General features: G+C 31.3%; 4 protein-coding genes across 4 annotated transcripts; 2 read left to right on the top strand and 2 right to left on the bottom strand.

The window, feature by feature from the left end:
- Positions 1 to 4,226: 4,226 nt before the first annotated feature.
- Positions 4,227 to 7,609, top strand: LOC103839878 (E3 ubiquitin-protein ligase UPL5). The gene is made up of 3 exons (XM_009116366.3): positions 4,227 to 6,249; positions 6,445 to 7,031; positions 7,102 to 7,609. The coding sequence occupies exons 1-3, from the start codon at positions 4,449 to 4,451 to the stop codon at positions 7,363 to 7,365; spliced, it is 2,652 nt and encodes an 883-aa protein (XP_009114614.1). The 5' UTR covers positions 4,227 to 4,448; the 3' UTR covers positions 7,366 to 7,609.
- An 84-nt stretch (positions 7,610 to 7,693) lies between these two features.
- LOC103839877 lies at positions 7,694 to 8,559 on the bottom strand. The gene is made up of 2 exons (XM_009116365.3): positions 8,388 to 8,559; positions 7,694 to 8,120 (listed from the first exon to the last, which is right to left on the bottom strand). Exons 1-2 carry the CDS (start codon positions 8,400 to 8,402, stop codon positions 7,836 to 7,838), a joined length of 300 nt encoding a protein of 99 aa, XP_009114613.1. The 5' UTR covers positions 8,403 to 8,559; the 3' UTR covers positions 7,694 to 7,835.
- An 8,737-nt stretch (positions 8,560 to 17,296) lies between these two features.
- On the bottom strand, positions 17,297 to 19,310 carry LOC103839876 (ER membrane protein complex subunit 3). The gene is made up of 8 exons (XM_009116363.3): positions 19,054 to 19,310; positions 18,862 to 18,955; positions 18,420 to 18,539; positions 18,295 to 18,343; positions 18,111 to 18,210; positions 17,948 to 18,009; positions 17,819 to 17,877; positions 17,297 to 17,699 (listed from the first exon to the last, which is right to left on the bottom strand). Exons 1-8 carry the CDS (start codon positions 19,203 to 19,205, stop codon positions 17,595 to 17,597), a joined length of 741 nt encoding a protein of 246 aa, XP_009114611.1. The 5' UTR covers positions 19,206 to 19,310; the 3' UTR covers positions 17,297 to 17,594.
- A 4,997-nt stretch (positions 19,311 to 24,307) lies between these two features.
- On the top strand, positions 24,308 to 25,453 carry LOC103839875 (NHP2-like protein 1). The gene is made up of 2 exons (XM_009116362.3): positions 24,308 to 24,604; positions 25,082 to 25,453. The coding sequence occupies exons 1-2, from the start codon at positions 24,377 to 24,379 to the stop codon at positions 25,238 to 25,240; spliced, it is 387 nt and encodes a 128-aa protein (XP_009114610.2). The 5' UTR covers positions 24,308 to 24,376; the 3' UTR covers positions 25,241 to 25,453.
- The last annotated feature ends 208 nt before the right edge of the window (positions 25,454 to 25,661 follow it).

Below are 25,661 nucleotides of genomic sequence, written 5' to 3'. Positions count from 1 at the left end.
TTTTTGTTATTTAAAAATATAATCTTAAATCTTAAATCGAAACCCAAAACACTATATATCCAACCCTAAACTTACTCGGTTATATACCCTAAACTTTAAACTTCATATTTAAACCACACATCAAAAAATCAACATATAATCATAAAATCCAAGTTTTAAAATATAAAGCTTTATCAAAAATACACTTTAATATAAAATATAATTTTAACCATCAAAATTAAAACATTAACAATTGATTGTTTTAATCTAAGGGCTACAAATTCATCTAGTGGTTATCTTCTAACTTCTTTCTCATTGGTTAGATTTTTTAGTACAAGGATTACAATTCTTGACCATTGATTAGTTTTGATCTAATGGTTTAAAATGCATTTTTTCTTCACTTTCTCTCTTCTATTTGACGTCTCCTTCTCCTCTTCTCTTTCTTTCTGGAGTTCTTTACAGTTCCAGATCTTCTTCACCTCTTTCACTTTCTGTCTTCTAAACAAGAGAGATTCATACATTATCATTCATTTCTTATGCCTTAGTATATTTGGTTTGTAAATCTTAGAAGTGAGAAAAGAAGAAACGTCAAAGAAGAAAAGAAGATTGTCGGCGAAGAAAAGAAAGTGTCGAAGAAGACTGGTCTTCGCCATCATCACGGATATTGAGCTCGTCGCCATCTATACTTGCCGACGTCGTCCTTGTTTCAGTTTCTCAGATCCATTTTTGCCGGTCTCCATCTTCACCGTAGTCGCCACTACCACCGCTTGTCACCACACTGGTCACCTCTCTCTTTCAATCTCTCTCGCTCTTTCTCTGTGTTTTGAATTTGTTCTTGTTACTAGAAGGTGGATAAGGCAGAGGAGCTTGATGGTGGAGGAGATAACAAAACCGTTGTGTGGCTTGAAGACGTTGGAGCTCTCATGGTAACGGGACTGTGGTGGCGAAGGAAGAAGACAATAATGACCTCCCGGCTCTCGTGATATGGAAGAAACACACGGTGGTTTAGTTAGGTTTAGATTTTGTCAACACGGCTGCAAGCTTTTTGTTTTTAGGTTTTAGATTATGGTTGGTTTATAATTAAACTCAGCTGTAACGTATGCATAACACAGCTGTAAGTGTACATAACTCAGCCGTAACGTTCTTATAACTCAGCCGTTAAGTGTAATATGTTTCACGATGTTTCGTATTTTGGGCGGGAAAAAATATTTTGGGCGGGAAAAAAATCATTCCTTCAACTCTGAACACAATATTTAAACTTTAATATTTAAACTTGAACCTCAAACCCTAAACTATAGAACTATAAAGTTATAAAAATTATAAAGTTTATTTTTTTGAACACAATATTAAAATTTTAATCTTTTCTTAAATTTGAACCTCAAATCCAAAAATATAGAACTGTAAAGTTATAAAAATTATAAACTCAGTCGTAACCTATGTGTAACTCAGCTGTAAAGTATGCATAACTCAGCCGTAACGTATCTGAATGGTATAACTCAGCTGTAACATATTTGAATGGTAAAAGTCAGCCGTAACGTTCCTATAACTCAGCCGTTAAGTGTAATATGTTTCGCGACGTTTCGTATTTTGGGCGGGAAAAAAATATTTTGGGCGGAAAAAAATCATTCCTTCATCTCTGAACACAATATTTAAACTTTAATATTTTCTTAAGTTTGAACCTCAAACCCTAAACTATAGAACTATAAAGTTATAAAAATTATAAAATTTATCTTTTGAACACAATATTAAAACTTTAATATTTTCTTAAATTTGAACCTCAAACCCAAAACTATAGAACTATAAAGTTATAAAATTATAAACTCAGTCGTAACGTATGCATAATTCAGCCGTAATTTGATATAACTTAGCTGTAATGTATGCATAACTCAGCTGTAAAGTATGCATAACTTAGCTGTAACGTATCTGAATGGTAAAAGCCAGCTGTAACATTCCTAAAACTCAGCCGTCAAGTGTAATTTGTTTCGCGACGTTTCGTATTTTGGGCGGGAACACAATATTTTGGGCGGGAACAAACTCATTCCTTCTACTCTGAACACAATATTAAAACTTTAATCTTTTCTAAAACTTGAATCTCAAACCCTAAACTATAGAATTATAAAGTTATAAAAATTATAAGTTAATCATTTGAAAACAATATTAAAACTTTAATATTTTCTTAAATTTGAACTTCAAGCTCTAAAACTATAAAGTTATAAAAATTATAAACTCAGCCGTAATGTATGAATAACTCGGCCGTAATGTAAGGATAATTCAGCCCGAATGTATGTGTTGGAGACTTAATGTATGAACTAAAGTTATCATATTCAGATGACGCACCATCTGAGTCATCAAACATATAAACTCAGCTTTCAAATTCATCATCTTCTTCGTCTTCTTTCATTTTCTTATTTTTTTTGTTCAACTCTCGTCTTTTCTTACAATTTACGGGGCTTAACTTCTTCATCTCTCTCTTTGAGTCTTTTTTCTTCTGCAAGACGACGAATCCAATGAGAGAGGGAGCAACACAAAGACGTAGTTGTTCGATTTTCTTTAGGGCTACAAAACCTTGCAACTGGCGAGTATTGGACACGTACACTGGTGGAGTGTCGTGCGCCATGGTTTTCAATGATTTATTCGAGAACATGTAGCTAAGCTGAATATGATCCCTCATTTCATTCAATCTGTAATCATCGAGAACAGACTTTGCGAAATCTTCATGTCTAGAGTTCTCATCTAAATGAAGAACTCTACACTCTCTACTATCGGCGTTGAATACATATTTGTTTTTCTTAATCCAGTTACCAGAACCAATAATAACCGGATCCATAACCAACTGAGAGAGATAAAAAAGATAAATAAAGGAGACGGAGAAGAATATGAACAGGCTGATTAATACCTAGTTTTGCAGTTCTTTCGTTGCTGATGACATGGCAAATCCGAATTGATCATGGCAGATGACATGGAATATCGGTTTTTCAGCCGCTAAAAGAATATATAACTCAGACAAAGTAAATCAGCCCTCATGTACTAAGTAAGTCTGCCGAAACGTGGATACTAGTTTAGTAATTAATCTTTTTCTATAACTCAACTGTCAATAGAATGAAATAAAGTAACCCAGCCGTATCGTCGAACAACCCAGCCGTAAAACTATGATGTTCTAGTAATTAATCTTTCGCTAATAAGTCAGGCGTTACAAAGCTGAGTTCCCCTTAAACCAGCCTGCGACGGCTGATAAAACGTAACCCAGCCAATAAACATCAAATAAGTCAGCCGTTCGGTGTTCATTAACTCAGCCGTGGGTATATAACTGAGTCGTGACTTAACTACGACTCAGCCATATTTTCCAGAAATCAAAACATCGATAGTTAAGTCAGCCATAACATCGGCACATAAGTCAGCCATTGTTCAATAACTCAACCAGGTTCCTGTAACTCAACCCTTACGCGTGGTTGACTTATCGTCTTAAACCAGCCTTTTTCACTAAGTCAACCATTTTTTATAATTCAGCCGGAACGTATATATATACCAGCCATAACGAATGACTTATTCTTTACGGCTGACTTAATAAAAACACGGAAGCGAATTCCTACGTGTCGCCGGATTTTTGCTTACGTGGCATTAAAAAGTAATGGCATTCTCGTAAATACGTTTTTTCTCATAACGTGAATAAAGGGCACGCTTGGTATTTAAAAAATACCAGTAATAAAAAAAAGATCTGTATGGTTTTGGTCATAACTCCTAAAATATATAATATCTGAACAAACTTTACGATAATACAGAAAAAGAAACCGATTTGAAGATTTGTGTTTCTTAGAGGACCAATGTTTGCTTCTTTTTTGTTCGTTTTCAAAACAATATTGTTTAACTTTCCATTTACAATAAATAGTCATTAAATGTTTAAATTGCAGTAGGTGGATTTATACTGAATTCAATTCTATTAAAACAGGTTTAATTTTTATAAAAAAAATCAACAAAGATTTTGAATGTTATTTTGGTGAAAATAAGTAAATTAAATCTTTAAATAATCACTTTTTTATTAAAAAAAAGAATATTTATTGTATAAAAACAAAGAAAAAATTAAGTGCTGTAAAATATATTTAATTTGTTACTATACTAACGATAAAAATATATTTAATTTGTTACTATTGTAAAATGTATTGTAGTTCTTTAAAAAAGTATTGACTCTCTTTGATATCCTACTCTAACAAACCGAATCGGTTTAAACCCAATTAAGACAAGATTTATTTCCGCAAAGACCATCTTTCTAAAATACAATATTTTAAAAAGACCAAAAAATATCTTTGTAGGCGTCTGTCCTAACGATGGCGTATACAGAAAATTAATTGACTGCTCTTCGTTAAACCTTCCCCCTTCTCGCCTTTACATAGTTATCATCTCTGTCCAACACTTCATTCTCCGTCCACCGACTTGGCTAATCCTTCTCATCGGCGGCGATTTTCGTCTCTCAGATGACTCTACGCCGTTCAACAGCCGCAGATTCACCAATCTCTCACCGATCACCTCTCGCCGTCGCTGGAACCGATAACCACAAACGCAAACTCGACGATTACGCCGCCGATTACGGCCTCGACCTCCTCCAGAAGATGAAACGGCACGAGGTCGACGCCGATCGCATCTCCCCGGCGTCGCAGCAGAAACCGTTGACGTCCGGTGAGAATTACCGGTCTCTGTACACCCCCGGCGAGTGCTCCTCCTCATCCTCACCTTCCTCCTCCTCCTCTCTCCCCGAGTCGTGGACTCGTTCCGAGTCGACTCGGTTGCAGCTCTTCGTGAGGATGATGTCAGGAGGCAAAACAATCGTGATCCACGCGGACAGAAACGACACCGTCGAGCATCTCCACCACCGAATCCAGCTGAAGACTCAGATTCCCGTCACGGAGCAGCGCGTTATCTACAAAGGCAAGCAGTTACAGTTCGAGCACACCTTAAACCACTACTCCATCGAGCAGGACTCTTCCCTACACCTCGTCGGCCGTATGCAGAGCACAGAGTACCCAGTAGCTTGCCAGACCGTCGACGAGATCATGTCCACCATCTCGCGGATGCACAGAGGCGAGAATCTCTACGGAGGCCGCACCAACATCAACGACAAGCTCGTCAAGTTCTTCGCGAGGATTCCCGCTGAGAGCAACCGTTCCTCCGCCAAGTATCTCAAGATATTCTCCAACTCTTCGGTCCCAGCTGCGTTGGTGATGCTCTTCGTCTCTCCTCTAGAGATCAACAAAGCCTGCGGGAAGAGTTCGATCAAGCTCTTCTTGAACAGCTGCGTAGCGTTGCCGGTTCATCAGCAGAACAGTTGCTTACCCGTTGTGTTGGAGTTCTGTAGATTGCTTAGGGGAGCTTGTCCCGACAACAAGCTTTACGCGTCTTGTCGGAACACCTTGGGGTCGATGCTTGATTTGGTGTGTAAATCCGATGAGTTTCAGTTCAGACTGTTTACGATCGGGGAGGAGATCTACCCGTGCGTGACCGAGTTAGCTGATATTATTGTGAGAGAGTTGGTAGAGAACACAGGGCCTGGGTTGTCTGAAGTTCAGAAATTTTCTTCCTTTTGGCAGCCCTTGAAACGGGCCATTACAGCTCAGCTTCCCTGCTTGTTCCCCGTCGCTATGCCTCTGCGGAACACTGTGATGGAAGCGGAGATCGGGAAGCTTTTTCAGATATTCCGAAGGTTAATGACTGTTATGGACATTTGTATGACTAGAATCGAATCTTCGTTGGGTAATAGAGGAGTTGCCAACACGGAAGCTATGTCTGCGACTTGGTCTCAGTATCTCGCTGTTCTCAAGATTGTGGATTCGATGTGTGAGCTTTATCAAGGCGCTAAGGAACAGCTAGCTAGTCTTCTAAACGCCAGGAAGGTTTCGTTCAGCGCCCTCGTTTTGAAATTCGCGAAGAGAGGGGATGATGATCACCAGTGGATCTTTGACTACAAGGAAGCTACGACCTTCGAATCCAGAAGGCATTTAGCGATGCTGTTGTTCCCCGACGTGAAAGAAGACTACGACGAGATGCACGAGATGCTTATTGATCGGTCCAATCTGTTTGCTGAATCGTTTGAGTACATATCCGGCGCCACCCCAGGGTCGCTTCATAGTGGACTGTTTATGGAGTTCAAGAATGAGGAAGCTACAGGTCCTGGTGTGTTAAGAGAATGGTTCTATTTGGTGTGTCAGGAGATATTTAATCCCCGAAATGCCCTCTTCCTTCGATCTGCTGATGATTTCAGAAGATTCTCTCCTAATCCAGGTTAGCTCTTTTGCTTCTCTCATGACATAGCCTTAGGTACACGTCAATCTCAGACCTGGCTTGAACATTCATTATTGTTGTTCTGAAGGGTTTAGTAATAGACTTTATATGATTCTATAGGAGCAAGAAACAAATCTAAGAATGTTACTCTCTTGCTCTGTAATGATAATTGAAGTTTTTTTGTGTTACATTCAGCATCTAAGGTGGATCCATTACATCTCAGTTACTTCGAGTTCACTGGTCGTGTGATTGCTTTAGCTTTGATGCACAAAGTCCAAGTAGGTGTGCTGTTCGACCGTGTATTCTTCTCACAGTTAGCCCACCCGGAAATAAGTTTGGAAGACATCAAGGACACGGATCGAGTCATGTACAACAGCTGCAAACAGATCCTAGAGATGGATCCAGCGTTTTTCGACTCGAACGCCGGTCTTGGTCTAACGTTTGAGCTGGAAACAGAGGAGCTGGGGAAAAGGGAAACAGTAGAGCTACTTCCAGACGGGAGATCTATTGCTGTTAACAGCGAGAACAGGGAACAATACGTTAAACTCCTAATCAAGCAACGATTTGCCGCGTCGATCTCCCAGCATGTAGAGAGATTCTCCAAGGGCTTCTCTGATATACTTTCTGACTCCGTGCCAGCATTTTTCAAACGAATATATTTAGAGGATTTCGATGGGATGCTTCGAGGAGGAGAGAACCCAATAAGCATAGATGATTGGAAAGCTCATACAGAGTACAATGGTTTCAAAGAGACGGACAGACAAATAGATTGGTTCTGGAAGGTAATACACTAATAAAGCTCGACCAATTTTTAAGTTTCTTGGATCCCTTAAACCGTTTTTTTGTGTGTAGATTATGAAGAAAATGACAGAGGAAGAAAGGAGGAGCGTACTCTTCTTTTGGACATCGACTAAGTTTATACCAGTGGAGGGGTTTAGAGGGTTATCATCAAAGCTTTACATCTATAGGTTACATGAAGCTAATGATCGTCTTCCAACGTCTCATACTTGCTTTTACCGTCTCTGTTTACCAAAATATCCAACGATGGGTCTCATGGAACAACGTCTTCGATTCATCGCTCAAGATCATGTCAGCTCCAGTTTCGGTAAATGGTGAAACAGAATTATCAAAGTAATCTTATCTATATCTCTCTCTCTCTCTCTCTCTCTGATCTTTAGGCTTGTAGATTGGTGCCTTTGGTGTATAGCTAGATTTAGCTGTGGTCAAGCTCTGTTTATGACCGGGAGTGAAAGGTGAAACCTTTCTTAATTTGTGTGTTCTATAACTAATGTATAAATTAATTTAATTTGGAAACTTATGTTAAGGGGAAAGATCTGTAAATGACATCGTTCTGGCGTTTCGTGGGAACTAATCCTGAGTAATTAAGTTGAACAGACATCAAACTGTCCTAAGACCATCACAGTTGTTTCATAATAGACAAGATAAAAAGGAAAACACATAATATCATTATATATATTAAATAAACATTACAATAATAGCACCTGGATTATCTTATTATTATGCGGAAATATAGGATTTAAACAAAACAGAAATGTTCTCATGGGTGAGAGAGAAAGACAAGCATCTTAGGATGTCTTGACTTCAACAGTCTTCTCCTCTTCTGCCGCTGGCTTAACATCTTTCTCCTCCACAGCTGCCCGAGTTTCAACCAGTTTCTCCTCTTTAACCGGAGCTGTCTCGGGTTTTTCAGTCTCTTTCTCTACCTTTGGTGCTTCTTCTTCATCTTCTTTGATTTCAACTTCAACCGCAGTGGCTGAGTCATCTGCATGGACGGTTTCCTTCGGCGTCTCGATCGTTGTTGCCTCGGTCGTCGTCGTCTTCTCTTCTGTGTTTGGAACCGTTTTCTCAACCTGCGGTAAGAAATCGACCGTGCTTTGCGTCATGTCATAATATTCATGATCATTTCAGACGTTTATAAAAAGATTATCGAGCGGAGATATATAAGCACTTGCACACATATTTTATCATCTGAATTATACGGTTTTTTTTATATTTTATTATATATATATATATCACATGTGTATCATCAATATCAATTGAATGATCTCTTGTGAAGACTTCTTTAAACTAATGGAAAAATTATGACATGAACATTTAAAAACGAGAAAAAGACTTACCTCAACACCAGCCATTGGGAGACTTTGAAGAAGAAAGATATGAACAATGGAAAAAATAAGCGTGTTTGTATTTAGGAAAGCAGGGAGAATTGTGAGTGAGTTAAGCGAAGAGGAGGAGAGTATTTATAGAGTTGATCTTCAAAAGTAAAAAAAATTAAAAAATTAAAAAATTAAATTTGTTGAGCATATTGATGTGTCGTATTTACAGGTAAAAACATCAGTAAAGTGTGTATACTATGTTATGATGCTTAAAGTGTTTATGTGTGGCGCGTGGAGAACAAATTAATTTTAACCCATCTTTATCATGTAACATCACAAAACATCCCTAATTATCAAATTTCTTATCATGTAACATCACAAAACATCCCTAATCATCAAATTTCTTATCATGTAACATCACAAAACATCCCTAATTATCAAATTTCTGAGAGAAATTTGGAGCAATAACTAACAAAATCACATAATTATTTAGATAACCAAAAATTGGCTATATTACAATAATATGTACCATATGATAATTTTATATCTTTAATTTTTGATTATTTATTTTGTGGTTTAACTTTAAAATTTTGAATCTTGTTTACTTTAATTCTTCTAAATATAATAATTTAATATTTAAATCTGACTTTAAAATATAAATATTTTGTACATTACATATTAAATATTTTAAACAAGCAAAATTTTGAAAAAAATAATTAACTATAATAATTTTATATTTTTTTGTCATCAATTACAGATTCATACTGGCTCTGTGAACCACTCCGGAAGATCTTGATCCATGTGAACGACAAAAGACAGTTGCTCTGACACTGCGTGTTAGGCTATTCGCTCCTGAATTTTACGTCTTTGGTACATAGATAATCTCCGAACGTGTAAAACCTTATTTCAGGGTCTTAATATCTTTCAAATAACTTGCAAATGTTGGTCATTCTTCTGGTTCCGAAATCATCTTCACGAACTGAGAACAATCTGTTGCAAACGTAACCTGAAATTAACGTAAGTTTTTCATGCATTCCATTGCCCAGAGTAATGCTTCTATCTCCGCATGTAGATGAGATAGACAAACCCGAACATTCCTTGCTTCCAAATGCATATCAAAACCTTCTAAAATAATTTTATCATACCATATAGAAAAGAATACAGTCTTATTATATGTTCGTATATAAGCTATACGATACCAAAGAGTGGAATTTGATGATTCATGTATATGGTTAACGTCTTATTTTCATAAGAAAGGCTCATACAGTAATTTAGTCAAAAAAAAAAAAAAAAAAGTTCATACAGTAATGGTTAGCCGTTCTTGTCTTACGGACAATGGGATGAAATTCTTTTGACTGGACCTACGAGTTATCGGTTTTAGTAACCGCACACCTCTTGCTCGCCATAATATTCTATCAGAGGACAGTATAAAAAGAAGTATGAAGCTCTTTTAACAATAATCGGCACATTAAGTTGCTTGTCTTCCTTTGAATTTTTAAAATTAGCTTTAAGTGTCTTTCTTCTTAGACCAAGTATTTCGATTGTGTAGCTCTTAACTCTCGGCTAAGTTGTAGGTAACGCTGGGCGTTTGGATATTCGATTTAGATTTGGGTTGATTGTTTCTTCTAGTCTTAAAGATTTGAACTTTTCTAGATACTTGCAAATTTTTAGTTTGGTTTTTGGCCGGTTCCTTTGGATTCCTAATCGATTTAGTTCCTAATATTTTATACCTTAACTATCAAAAATGTTACTATAATTTAGTTTTGATTCATATATATAACATATCAAAATTTAGCTAAACCCGTTATGTTATCTAAAATTTCCAAATGACCAAAATAAACTATTAATAATTAAAATTAAACATTTGTAAACTCTAAATTTGACATTTAAATTTTCATATTATTTAAGAATACAACAAAAATAATAATGAAGATTACAAAAAAAATGCATTACAGCAAAATCATAAATACAAAATGTAAATTGGAACATATGGAGCCATAGTAGTACTGGGAATCGGGCCAGATTCGCTCCGCTTGACACGTCATACGGCAGATTGGCAGTATTTTTATCAAAAAATAATCTGCATAATCTTTGAATTTAATTTAGTAAATTTATCTGTTCGATCAAATTTGTGGGTTATCCGCAAGTTACCTACGGATCATACTAGTTAAAATAAAATTTCAATTGTTATATCTTTTATTTAAAAAATATTTATAATAATATAAGTCTTATATTTTTAAAATATATTTTTTAAAAGATATATAATTTTAAATTAACATGTTTGAATAAAAATCTATTTATTAAAAATATAGCTAATTTTAAGTACTATTTATATATTATATAATTTATAATTAAAATTTAGAAGTAATAATTTTTTTTATATAAATTTGGCGCGTTCGCGGATATCTGTGATTTTAAATTGATTAACCAACATCCTCACGTATCCAAATATTCAACTCGTATCAAAAAAATCTTAACATGCATGAACCCGTCACTCGTCGGGTCAAGCGGGGAGGGATATATGTTTTTTGAAGCAAATTTTGTCTTAAGTCATAGCCTTAGATATTCATATTTTAGGTTGGTATGAATTGGTTTTTATCACACGCCCGAGACCAGAAAATAAAAAACAACAAAACCTTTATCCAAACCTTACAGTGGATTCGCTCATCAATAGGGCATCGAGAACATGGAATTTACAGGTCATTCAGACGTTGGTGGATACTCACGATGTGAAAATAATTGAAAGTATACGTTTAAGCCGAAATCAGATAGCAAATCGTGATGGATGGTATTTCACTAATAATGGAAGATACACAGTTAAATCTGGTTATCAAGTAGAACGAGTTTATGCAGACAAAGAGAGAACGCTTCCAGAGTATGGTCCCTCGGTCTCTCCCTTAAAGACTTTCTGCTGGAAAATACGGTGCCCTCTAAAAATGAAACATTTCTTATGTCAATTGGTATCATGATGTATTGTGGTAAAGAAAAACTTAAGAGCGAGATGTCTTCAGAGGATACAATTTGTTCACGTTGTGGAGCACTTGAGGAATCCATAAATCATGTATTTTTTTAATGTCCGCCGGCGGTTCATTTTGAAGGGTCTCTCCATAATTGGAAGATCATCAATTTGCATGGATTTTATGGTACATATGGAAAGGACGAAACAACAAAGTCTTTAGTATTGGATATTGATCCTAGAGATACTATTAGATTGGCAGAAACAGAGTCACTACTTTGGGATGAGGCACAAATATCCCTTACACAGGGAACCATTCAAACCCGATTACCAGGAGAAACAATAGTTCTAGTTATCACATGTAGATGGTGTTTTACGGATAGATCTTGGAAAAATCAGGATAACTATTTGGGACAAGGTTGGTATAACACACTGGAAGGTTTTGATGGTTTCATGGAAGCGAGGAATTCAAGGGCGAGTCAGTCGCCCCTTCATTCAGAGATAAAGTCCCTTATTTGGGAAATGGAATGTATGAGGAATTTAAGCAATATACGGTTACATTTGCAACAGATTGTTCTCAGTTAGTGAAAAAAGTTTCGAAACCAGAAGAATGACCAGCCTTTGCAAGTTATTCAGAGGATATCAAGATTTTGAAGAAAAGTTTCAACAGCCCAGAGCTCGTTCATATACCACGGATACAAAACTTAAGGGCAAACAATCTAGCACACATGCAAGAAAGCAACCATCGTCTGTCTATGCTGCCGACAAAAAAAAATGAATTGGTTCTTATCAAGTCGAATTTATTCGGGTCGGATTTGTCAAATCAGACATATCCGACCTCTTTGATTGGTTCTTTTAAGTTCCAGTTCTTTCGAATATGAAGATTTTAGACATATCTAAATACTTGTAAATTTTTAATTCTACAGTAGAACCTCTATAAACAATACTAGATAAATTAATAATCTCTATAAATTAATAAAATTTTCTGCTCTCAACTTGGACCGGTTCAAAATTTGACACAAATCGATAAAATGATAAGATAATATTTTTTTAGAAACTTCTATGTAAATACATAGTCCCATTAAAATTATAAATTAATAATTTATATCATTATGTGTATACATATTTTATACAAGTAAGAATCTATTATTATATTATTTATGTTATATTCTCAATAGAATTGTCTTTATATTAACACTTTATATTATAATATTATATCTGATCTAAGTTCTATGCAATATATATTATATACACCAGATAATATAATAAAATTAATATAAATGTTAAATTTAAAAGAATGACAATTAATATCTATACACTAAAATCAAATATTTATTTTATCTTACAATAAATATATCTTAAAATAAAAAAATTAAATAAGAAAACTTTTATAAACTAATATCTCTATAAATTAATAAAATTTCAAAATTCTAACATTATTAATTTATAGAAGTTTTACTGTATATCGAATTGGATAGTTTTGAGTCGATTCCAGTTCAGATTATCGGTTAAAGTGCCTAAGGTGTTTACAAATCTTGCATCAATATCTTTTAAAATCAATCAAACATCACATTAGATAAACACATGATTATCCACACAATACATAACCTATAAGAAAGTTACATCAGTAAGACAAGATTGGATTTATATGTTAAAAATATCTAAATTACGACCAAAACAAAATAGTTTTGTTAATGAGTTGGTTCACTAGTAGGTGCGGTGGTACACTTGGACATATGTAAAGGTCACACTATTCCGTCATTTTAATGCTTTCCCTTTCATCTTTCTCCTTTTCTCTCCGCATGATTCTATTTCTCTCTAACTTTCAAAGTTTAATTCCTTCACGTCACCTCTTTTATTATCCTTTATTCCTTCTTGTTATTTGAACCATTGCTTCCGATGTTTAATGGTTTTTTAGGTATTCAAACAATTCTTTACAGAACAACGAATGAATGATTCGATTCGTTTCTTGCTTTAGTATTTTTATTACGAGGCTTTTACTTTCATTCTTTGTTTTAAGAGACCAAGATTGAGTTTTAGCATCGATTCTCTGGTTTACCAATATAAATGAGTTGTTATTATTTAACACATGATTGGGCAATACTCAAAAGCCTAGAACCTGTGTATTACAAAAATGAATGCTCAAAACGAATAAATCTAAATCAACATTTTTTATTGTTTTCTTAGATAAATTAAAACCCCAAATTTGCTAGGAATTGAATTACGAATATTCAAAAGTAAACAAAATAAGTAAAAACTGCTGCAGACTTTTTTCTGAATTTTGAAAAATCATCAAACGCAATTCGAGTAGATAAATGTTATCTTGTGAATTTTTCAAAAAAAAATGTTTGATGATTCTAATGATATATTTCTACTCGAGTAGGGTAGCAGCGTCTATGTGTGGTACTATCTTCTGTATGTTCAAAATGTACTTCAATCCACAGTGTAGATTTTGTTTCTGCCAATTTAGTGTTTTACTGGTATCAATGTCTAAATTACTGAAAATTTTATTATTCATTCCTTTACAAATGTATCATAAAATCCATACAAACTGATAATCATCCATCTGCAGGAGAACTCTCTAAAAGAGACGATTCATGTTTGTGAAAAGAGAACTTGTTAGAAAAAAGATTGGATTTGATGATATCTTTGAAAGAGCCCAAACCTGAAGTGCTGAAAGATTTTCAAAAAATAAATGGTTTATCGATTCTTCACCGGCTCCATATCTTGCACAGCATCTTGTAGCCTTCTTTGCTCGCATAAATTTCCTGACTGTTATACATTCTGACACAAATTACCATAAAAAATGTTTTTATCTTTTGTGGGCAACATATTTTCTAGCTGAACACTTTCAATACATCAACTGTGAGTCCAAAGAATATCTAGGCAACAGTTCGTGTATTCTTTTACTTTTATTCATTCATAGCATCACTTTTATCCAAATTAAATAGTAAACAAAAAAATATAATTGATATCTATATTATTATTTATGAAGTATTTTCGTTGTAAACTGTTAGAACGGCTAAAGTCGTTGATACTCTTCAGCAATATATATATATATATATATAATCTATTATATAATTGCCAATAACTTTTAAATTACCAATTTTAGATTTATTTATTACATTAGATAATTGATTGTAAACTACTATAATAAAATTAGACAAACACAAAAAAATATTTAAAAATAAATAAGATAAATGTTATATGTATATTGTTATCCAAATAATATTTTCAACCATAAAAGATAATAAAAAGTACTATCATTTGCGATAAACTAGTCTTTATTCTGTTAAAGTCGTTAATATCCTTAATAGATCAATATATATAATTAACGATGAATTTTATATTACCAATTTTAAATTTATTTATTATATTATTTAAAATTAATATAATAAAAATTGGTCAAACATAAAAAATAATTAAAATAAATAAGATAATTTATATATATATATATATATTGTGCTTCTATCGATATAAAAAATTTCAATCCTAAAAAGTCAAAAAATAAAAGCAAAACGATGCATAACTATATACTAATTAATAAAAAAAATAACACAATCAATGTTTGTATAAAAACACAATGAATATATAAAGATTTTTTCAAGATTTGATAAATAACTTAATGTTTAATTTTAAAAAACTTAGAGAGCTAAAATAATTTTCGAGGAGCGAAAATATTTATAATATGTAACTGTTTCCAATTCTTCTAAAGCAATAGCAAGCACATATATTTTGATGGAAAGTTTTATCTTATATAAATAATTTGATGTTCGATTTAAATTTTGGAAAGCATAAACAATAATCAGCTAGATGATTAACTTGTGCGCATGCGCGGAGTGAGTTTTTATACTAATGTTTATTCGTTAAATGATTTTAACATTTTGCAACACTACAGTCTTTATCGATTGTAAAATGACGAATACAAATGTTGGTCTCTTAAATATATCATCTTTTTAAAAAAGTTAACGTATTACATCTCATTTTAATTATTTTTAAGATTTCATATGCACAAAAAGAAATTAAGTTTTACGGCTGACACAAATCACCTAAACTAGATAGACAACATCAATTGTAAAATGACAAAAGAGGATTAAATATTTTGCTCTCAATTTTTTACTATTGACTCTCCATAAGTAATTCATTTTCTACATCTATAAAGTTATGCTTTCGTTTATGTTTGACTGATATGAATTTTGTTTCTTTTCTTAACTTCTTCTGTGAATTCGGTGAATTACAAAAGAGTCAATTTAAAAAGATTGACATATGTAAAAATTAGTTCCACTCCATATACATATCTAAAAATCTAATTTTTGAAGAAAATCACCGGCAAAAATGTATATCTAGTATATATTCACCATTTTGGTCTAAAAATCATTTAATTCTAAAACAATAAAACAAATTACTTATTTTATTAACCTACGCTTTTGAGGTTTAGTTACTTAGGAATTACCGATAAAAAATATATATAATACTTTATCATCTAGTATATATAAACTATGTACAAACTAAGAACTATTTGATTTATTAAGTGATAAACTAGAAAACTTAAAATAAATAGTTCAAATCTCGTATTCTTACAATTATAATAGCTAGATAGAGTATTAGGGAGAAACAAACATTAGTCGAATAGTCGAATAGTCAAATCTCACATTCCTGCACAATTTCAAAAGATGGTGATTAGAGTCTTGTCATAATATTTCATTAAAAGCTTTTTAGAAATAAAAATCAAAACTAAATTATTTAATCTGAATGAAATAATATTATATATAGTGCTTCCAACATCAAAAAATATTTTGATTTGAAGAAGTGTATTTCTGGAATTGTGAGGATCAAATAACATATTAGAAACCACATATTTAAAAATTAAATTGTATGCATAAAAGTATATTCACTAGAGTAAACGCGTAAATTAAAATCAATACCTTTTGTTTATTTACAATCATGTTTTTGGGTAAATAAATCAAAATAGTTATTTATTTACTTTATATTGTGTATAATTAAAATTTAGTGATATTGATATATATATATATATATATATATATATTTATTATTGACATTTCCTACTCATATGATTATATTAACATTTGTATATTTGATGTAACAAAAATTTAAACCATTAATCACAAAACTTTTAATGTGAGATTTTTCAATACAAAATTCAAAACTAAAATATTAATATCTCAATAATTTTTCAATGTAAATTTTGAAATTAACATATTTTACATTTTATATAGTATATAATTTAATTAAATACTATAATATATATATAATATATATATATATAGATATATATTTGAATATTTATTAATGAGACTTTGTATTTATATGATTTATGATCATGTGTATCTGACTTGAACAAAAAAAATTAAACCATTAATCAAAAAATTTTGGATGTGAGACTTTTGCTACTATTAGTAATTTATAGTCGTTTTAAAAGATTTAAAATATAACATATAAGAAAAAATCTAAATTTTTGATTATATACTTAATGTGATTATTTTATTTCTTTTAATAATATAAAATTTAAAAAAAAGAAAGAGTATACAAAAATTGTTATAAAATATGTATTATTCATAATCATTAATTGGTATATATATGTTAATCATATTAGGTAATTCTATATTTTGTTTAATAAAAAATATAATATATATTTATATGGACCAATTTATTTTTCTAAGGATTATAAAAATTATCATAGTGATAACACGTGACTATAAAAATATATCGTAATGCTCCATGATTTATATATAAAAAATAATTTTAATGGTTTTTAATTAATAATGTATTTAATAATAAGTATCTGTAAAAAAAATTATATCCACGTACGCAAATGAAACACGTAGTTGGTAGAATATAAATGAATGGTTAGAATATGTTGGCAAAAGAAATAAATGAAATCTAACAACTACATTTTTTAAGAAAAATTATAAAAATATTTTTGTATTTCCATTCTTATATGATCACCCTATAGTATATATATAGATTCCAAGTAATTTTGTCCCACAAAAAAAAATTAAGTAGCCCTACGAAAACATCTCCAAATCTTACCAAACTTAACCGAAGCATTCCTATTTTGTAGCATACGCTGAATCAATCCATACCAAAATAAACCGGATACTGTTCGGGGAAGATTTTATAGAGAACACAGTAACAAAAACTGAAAAATAAAAAAGCAAAAGCAAAACACAAGATTTGGTTTTATGTCGAAGCTTCTACAGAGTTGATCTGGTTTCAACGTGTTGTGTCAGAAAACTATATCGTCATTGTCTCTACTTCACGAGTTTTCTCAATACGGACTCTGCACGCTGCTCGAATCGAGGTAGAGCCCAATCGTGCTGAATTATGTCGAGACCGTCTTTCTCTGCACCCAAGCTCTGATCAAAGTCGCAATGCAAACTGAATTAGGTATGGACAAAGATCGAAAGCGAAAAATAGAGTAACATTTGAACAAGAGTGAGAGAATGATCACAAGGAAAGGTTAATATGAGAATACCTTTGATGCATCAAATCCAAACCCACCCATTTGCATCATACGTTGTGTGTCATCAATGGCTGCACAAGAAGCAAAATGTATACCATTACTACCAGCATGATTTTATAATTTCAAGATTAGTACACTAACCATTTTCATCACCGAGAATGAGACTGAACAAGCCTCTTAATCCAAACAAGTTTAAGAAGTACCTGAAAAAGTGAAAGCAAAGCTCATGAAACAAGAGAATTGGCAACAACCCGAAGAAAATATGATTAGCATATCGAAAAATCTGGATTCCTTGGGTACTTACCACGAACGACTACTCACATAGCTAACATCGACGGTGCTCAAGTCGATGCCATTCTGTAACATTGACCTGAACCTCTGGGTCAGTGGGAATGGTATTTTGGCTGTAATATAAACAAAGAAGACTAAGATGCATCAACAAGAGTGAAACAGCTAGGTATGTATCAAATTTCAATAGGAAACAAGACCTGCAACAAATCCAGAGAAGAAGAAGTTGACCCATGCAAAAGTGAGCGTCTGCAGAATGGCAAGTAAAATCAGTTTCAAACATCGAAAGAGAGAAAAAAAATGAAAACTTCCAAAATCCACCTACCTGGGGAATAATCATGGAAAGGTTCTTCTTCATCATATCCATGGCCATGTTAGGATCAGAAAACATCTGAGCTTGAGGGTTTGTGCCTTGTCCCTTGGGAACATGTAGCAAACCATTCTCCTGCACCAGTCAACAGAAATATTTCTCCTCAGCATTGCATCTGCAACTGTAAATCTGATAAAAACCCCATAGATCACTCTTATTTCCCTTCGAGCAAAGCAAAGAGTGACAATAGGAAACTAAAACCGTTCCTCGTGCGGCGCAGCAAATAATCAAGATCTTAATAATACATAAAGGTAACAGATTTCTACACAAATGATAACACTTTATTCATTGGCAACACAGAACTCAGCCTTTAATTGTGAGAAACAAACATCTACAAAGAACACTAAGCTCTAAAGAATCACACAAGTTGACGAAAGATAGAAACTTTGAAGCATACCTCGTTGCTAAAGTAGAGTCTACGAGTGCGGAACGATCTCAACGGGATGAAATTGGCACCGGCTTTTAGATTCCGAGCTCTGATTATAACTTGCCTAAAAAAAACAAAACAAAATCGAATCGAATCAGCACACGAAAACAACACATAGATAGATCATCATCGTCGTCGTGCAGATAACTAGGTGAAACGGACCCTTCTTTGACAATCTTAGCATCGGGAGATGGAGAAGAACGCATGAGCTTGGAGACAAAGTACCGGAGGATACCGATGAGAACCATCACGACGGAGAGAGGGATCAGAACCCAATCTCTAATCGCCGTATCGAGAACCAGATCCTCCGCCATTGTAATTTTTAGTCTTCGCCTCTCTTCTAAACCCTAGTTATCGTCTCTCCTCCTACTTGTGAGAGATCTTCTCTATTGTTCGATCCGGTGAAGTAAACACGATCTGAGGACGCTTGAGAGAGAATCGTTAGTGACTTAGTGGGAATATTTTTATTTTTATTTCACCTACGGTGAATTTACATTAAAATTATTTATATTTAAATACTATAAAGCATTGTAACTTTATTTTATATTGAAAATAATAAATATGATTTGTCTTTATTTTCAGATCATATAGTAATATTTTTTTTGATGAAATTTCAAATTTATTGAACTATCAAAAGAATATTATATACAAATCAGACCCTTTTAAGAACTGAAAAACTCTTCTATAGATGTAGTAAAAATAACAACTTTTTCTGAAGAGTGTCAGATTTTTCAATAACTAATCTTATATAGTTGAAAAAATATAAAGTAATAATTTTATATTATTAAAATAATTAATTTTTCACAATAATAAATTAATACACCAATTCCAAGCCAAATCATTGAAAATCAAATATAATGTGCTAAAATTATAAAATTTAATTTTTAAAATAAAAGACAAATAGTTTCAACAATATCATAAATAATAATTAGTACATATTATGTAACAACAAATGATGTGTTTTTTTGGTGCAAATGTTAAAATTCATACCACTTTTTTGAGTTTTTACAATGTTGCATAGGCAACTTATTACAAAGATAAGGAAAGAAGGAGACAATACAATATGGACAACAAATGATGGTTTATAATATATGTTTGTTTCAGTTTATATTAGATTTTCAATTTATAAAAGGGTAAGTTTATTATTTTAGTTAAAAATTACTTATGTAATACTTAAAAATTACTTACGTAAAATATTTAGTATACATTAATAAATCAAATTTAATATAATTTTTTGAATATGTATTTAGTAAAATCCTTTTCTAATTTGGGGACTCTTTAATCTTGCATCTTACACTTTAATCTTGTTTATTAAAATAATTGTGGCAGGTAATGGGATTGTTTACTTGATGATTGTATTGTAAAGATAATTGTGTTGTAAAGGATAATGGTCCACTCATCAATTTATCATTGCCTAAATTTTAAAATCTTTTATGTTTTTATATGGAGGTTTAATATTTTTTATTATTATGTTTTGGTTGTAGCTGAAAGAGTATTGACAATGATCTGCAACACTAAGCCGATAAGGCAAACTTAAATCCAATTTTGGTGTTATATTATTCTTGTTTCATGTAGAAACTTTAAGTCTCTGACTTTGTTGTGTTCTTATAGAATGTACATAATCAATTGATTCAGATTCAACTGCTTCTCACAATAGCTACTTTTGTTGCTGTCATTTTTTTACCGCGAGTTTCTGGGATATATCTCCTTGAAACTGTTTTTAGAGATGAGGCGATGTTCTAATGGTGGCATTCATATAATAGGTTTATTTTTTCTATTATAAGAGAATTTTTACCATTGGTATAATGGAGCGTAAGATTAATCTCTTAAGTCAATTTTCAAAAATAAACAAATTTGAACGTGAAACTGTTTTTTTATTTATTTAATAATAATATGCTCTGTTCAGATTTAGATGCACCATAAGAGCAAACAAACATTAAGAAACGGCGAGGGGAACACTTTTTGGAATGAGTATAGCCGATAATGATGATGCGTGAGATGGTTAGGCTGTAAGATATATGTACGGTGTAGGTCTTTATCGATTTCAGAAGACTTATTTATAGGTCGAGTTTGTAACTGTACAGAAACCGTTCGTGAACCTGAATAAATGAGGTGGACTGGGAGGAGAGGTGATGTGGAGTTTAATGACTGAATTAAAGCAGGTGTTTAAGAAAAAGAGAAAACGTTACCGAAAATCTAATCGGAGACCATGGCACTAAACAAAAGATTCATAAAGAATAAGAAGTTGTCTCTCTACTCGACATGTGTCAAAAAAGGGATATGAGAGAGGTGATGTGACACATTGTGGAGCATTTCTCTTCTATTTTATTATTATAGAAGACACATAACTTTTTGGTTTAACGTGTTATCCGGTTTTGATTCGATTATTCTATTGTTCGGTTTTATCAGGTTGTGATTTGGTTTTGTTTTTGTTCTGTTTAGTAGTTTCAGCTTGTGTTTTGGTTAGTCTATATCTGAACCGAACTTAACCCAAAAATAAAATCTGAAATTTAGACCCAATTTAATCTGTACACTACAAACTACTTGGATCCGAACATAGATCTGAAAATATCCAAAAAAAACTCAAAGTAATATTTGAAATAAAGATAAATATCAATTTGAGTAAATACATCAAACATTTCAATTTTGTATTTGGTTGTACATTGTTAGATTTATATATTTCTATTAGTTTTAATTTTATTAGATAAATAACCGCGCTATGAACAGTTGTTTATTTAACAAATTCTTATATATTTTGTGAAATAAAAATTATGTTAATCTTTTATATAATATTAAAAAATTAAGTGAAATAGTTCAGAATGTTAGTTAAAAAAATACTGTTAATATTTTTTTAAAAAATTAATATATAGTTAAAATTAATTTCTTAAAGTTGTCGTGTTGATTTTTTTATTAAATAAATACAATTATAACAATTGTTTTATGGCTAACAAAATTCACTCGAATAATTCTCCAAATCTTGAATCTATAATTTGTATCTCGTTGTTTGCTACTGAGTGTATAAACTAAAATGCTATAAACACAAAGAAGTCTCAGTCTGCATGCATTCTATGTTTAGTTATTTCATGAAAGTACGTTTGTTACATTATACACCACAAATATGTAAACATATTCATATGGTGTAAAAAAAAAGATAATATGACTTTCAAGTTTCAATGTTTTGTGTATGATGGAGTGGAAACATTTACTCATGTCAGTTGTTGCTTTATGTTCTTCGGCTAGCAGTTCCCCTTTATGTTTGGACAAACAAATTCCAAACGAAACAGTTAATTTATCTTCAAATTATGCTGAGAAAGAATCTAATAAAATCTTACTAACATTTTAAAATATTTTTATAAAATTAACATATTAATTAATTTGTAATTAATAATATAATATTGTTATAAACCAATATTAACTAAAATTTTATTATAAAACAAGAAAATATATATACTATTTTTTATAAATTATATAATTATATTATGTATTATATAAAAATAGAAATGATATATGAATTAAATATGACAAATTATATTAAATAGGTAAATTAACAAATTTTATTTTTAAATTGTTTCATTTAAAGAAATTTACACTCATCATTAAAATAAGTTAAATTTTTTAAAATATATAATAATTTTATACAAAAATAAATTTATTAACATAGGCTAAACTTTTATATCTACAACTATATATTATCCTTTTATTTATTTTGAAACTCTCAACAATATATTGTTTAAAATGTTAAAAAATATTTTATTAGAAAACTATGAATTTATTAATTCATTTAAAATATTAATGACTAATCAAATTTTAATTATAACTTTTTTAATATAACAAAATCTGTTGGAATCAATTTAGAAAATATGCAAAAAAATTGAAATAGTTTTTATAAAATAATGTATTAATGTAGTAACAAAAATAAATTCAAAATTCATGTAATCTTCCAAACTCAAAAATAGTAGTGTAGCTTTTCAAAGTTGTATTGACAAAATATAAAATTTTGAAAATAAATATTCAAACTCAAAATAATAATATTCAAATTTTATAAAATATAAAATCATAGTAATAAAGAATAAATTTTTGAAATGAACCACAAAAAATAAACTATATATGTTTTAAAAATTAAAGCAATCTAATTATTTGAAAACTTAATATCATAACATCCAAAAATATCCTATATGAATAAAATTTACTAAAATAATATGATAGATGTTATTATGTATAAAATTTACTAAAATAATAGGGCTATGTTATTCAAACAAAAAAGTATTTTTACGTATAAATTCTGTAAAATACTAAAATAATATATGTTAAATTATATGTTTTTATGTAAAACATGTATATATAAATTTTAAAAATGTATTATAGCAAAATGTATAAATTAATAAAAATTTGGAATGAGGTTATATATTTGATTATTTCATATTGTCATTTTATTGTACCTAACTCGAAAAAATATTAGTAAGTAATAAAAATTAATAACAAAGTAAAATATACTAAACAAATCACTATATAATAATAATACTGAATAAAAAATATAAATAATAATATTATAGAGTTACATAATATATAATATTAAAATGAAAAAATTATATATTTAAAAAGTTTGTAATAATATCAAATACACTTATAAAATGAAAAAATATCCACACGTACGTGCGGTCAAAATCTAGTATACCTTTAAGATGAACTAATATAAACTTAGGGTCTGGATTTGATGGATATAGTTCATGGTTTAAAAAATAATAATAATTAAGATTTAAAATAATAATTTTTAAAATAGTTTCAAAAAGAATTTTCGGATTTCAAAATAAAATTTCAAACAAATTTTTTTTTTGAAAATAAAAAAAAGTTTTGAATTAAATGTTTCAAAAATAAAAATCTATTTTTGTTTATATATATATATATATAAAGTAAAGATGTAGGGTTTGTTACTTCTTTAATAAAATTTATTTTGTTCATTTTTTTTCTTTTGGTCAACAAAAATTTTTTTTTGTCTTTTGAAGATTTTTTTAATAAATGGTTCATGTAAAATATCTTAACAAAACCCAGAAAACACAATAAAAAAAAATCCAAAGCAATTACATGAATTTGATTCAAACATAAGAATATTGGAACCAAATACGATCTAAAATTTCGAAACTTTTGAATATACCCGAGTATCTATCTTAGTTTTTGTTTGGATATGATATGGTTTTATCCAAAATTAAGATAATTTTTGGTTAGTTCAGTTAAGTAAAATTCTGGTTGAATCCAGTTTCTTTTCTTTGGTTTCAAAATAGCATGCTTAACTCAATTGGGCTGGGCTTAAATCATTGGAAATGTTTTATAATATTTATATTTTTCCTCTGTTTCCTAACCTACTGACCCAGCCAGAGGCACCGCTGAGCTTCCCTTTATAAAACCCTAAATCATCGTCTCTTCTTAACAAAAACTAAAACCCTAGCTGCTTCATCTCATCTCTTCTCTTAGAACTCTGCGGCGAAAGATGACGGTTGAAGCAGTTAACCCTAAGGCCTACCCGTTAGCTGATTCTCAGCTAGCGATAACAATCCTCGATCTTGTCCAGCAAGCTACGAACTACAAACAGCTCAAGAAAGGAGCTAATGAAGCTACCAAGACATTGAACCGTGGTATCTCTGAGTTCGTTGTTATGGCTGCTGATGCTGAGCCTCTCGAGATCCTTCTTCATCTTCCTCTTCTCGCTGAAGACAAGGTATTGGTTTCTTCTTATCCTTTCTTTTACCTTACGAATCTTGAAGAACGTGTATGCATCTCTGTGTATGATTGATTGGTTGGCTTCTTAGACATGAATTTTTATTGTAGTAAAGACTTTGACAGATTGATTGTTCTGTAGATTTTAGTTTCTTGAATATATGTGTTATTTTAGCATTGAGAAGCTCATTTGTTGCTCCAATAACAGACCTTAAGTGATGTGTTTAGTCAGTGCTGTTGAATCTTGTATATATTGTTTTATTACATAACACTAGTTTATATGTATGATTCATGAATATTGTTCTGACATGAGACCAAAGACTGTGATTCACATTTGAAGCATTGTTCTTGTTGTTTTTGTCTAGTTGAAACAGGTTGCATATGCTTATCTTTATAAGTTTTTTTTAATAATCTTTTGTACAAACATTCTGATCTGTATCTTAACAGTTGTTCTGTCTCTACCTTTGAATGGTTGCAGAATGTGCCGTATGTGTTTGTGCCATCGAAACAAGCACTTGGAAGAGCATGTGGTGTAACAAGACCCGTGATTGCTTGCTCGGTTACATCAAACGAGGCTAGCCAGTTGAAATCTCAGATTCAGCAGCTTAAGGATGCTATTGAGAAGCTCCTCATCTAAGGATCTGTTGGTGGAGTTATGAATGATGGGTCTTTCTCCATTTATGGAAAAGGCTTTGACTTAAGTGTGTTTGTGCGAATTTTAGCTTATGATGAAACGAAACCGTATCTGTTTTTGAAGTTTGTAATGCTTTTATTTCATGTTTGTGTTGGTGCAAATGTAGTTTTTAACAAGAATGATTTATGAATCGAGTGTCTTAGATTTGGTTTATCAGTTTGGTATTTTGGTCTTTTCTTAGATAGAAAAATATATGCTTCCAAATGTTTTTCAACCTTGACTTTACTTGAAAACATGTTTTACATTTAAGGGTAAAAGGTGTGGAAAGATCAAAACAGTGTTAGAATAAAAGTGAGCATCATTATTGGTTAAATATTTTGAAGAGCATTTTACAAGTTCAATATTAATACTTTTATTAAGATTT

This window comes from Brassica rapa, chromosome A09 (assembly GCF_000309985.2).
Source record: "Brassica rapa cultivar Chiifu-401-42 chromosome A09, CAAS_Brap_v3.01, whole genome shotgun sequence".
Lineage (NCBI taxonomy): Eukaryota > Viridiplantae > Streptophyta > Magnoliopsida > Brassicales > Brassicaceae > Brassica > Brassica rapa.
This window is presented reverse-complemented; position numbering and strand designations above follow the sequence as displayed.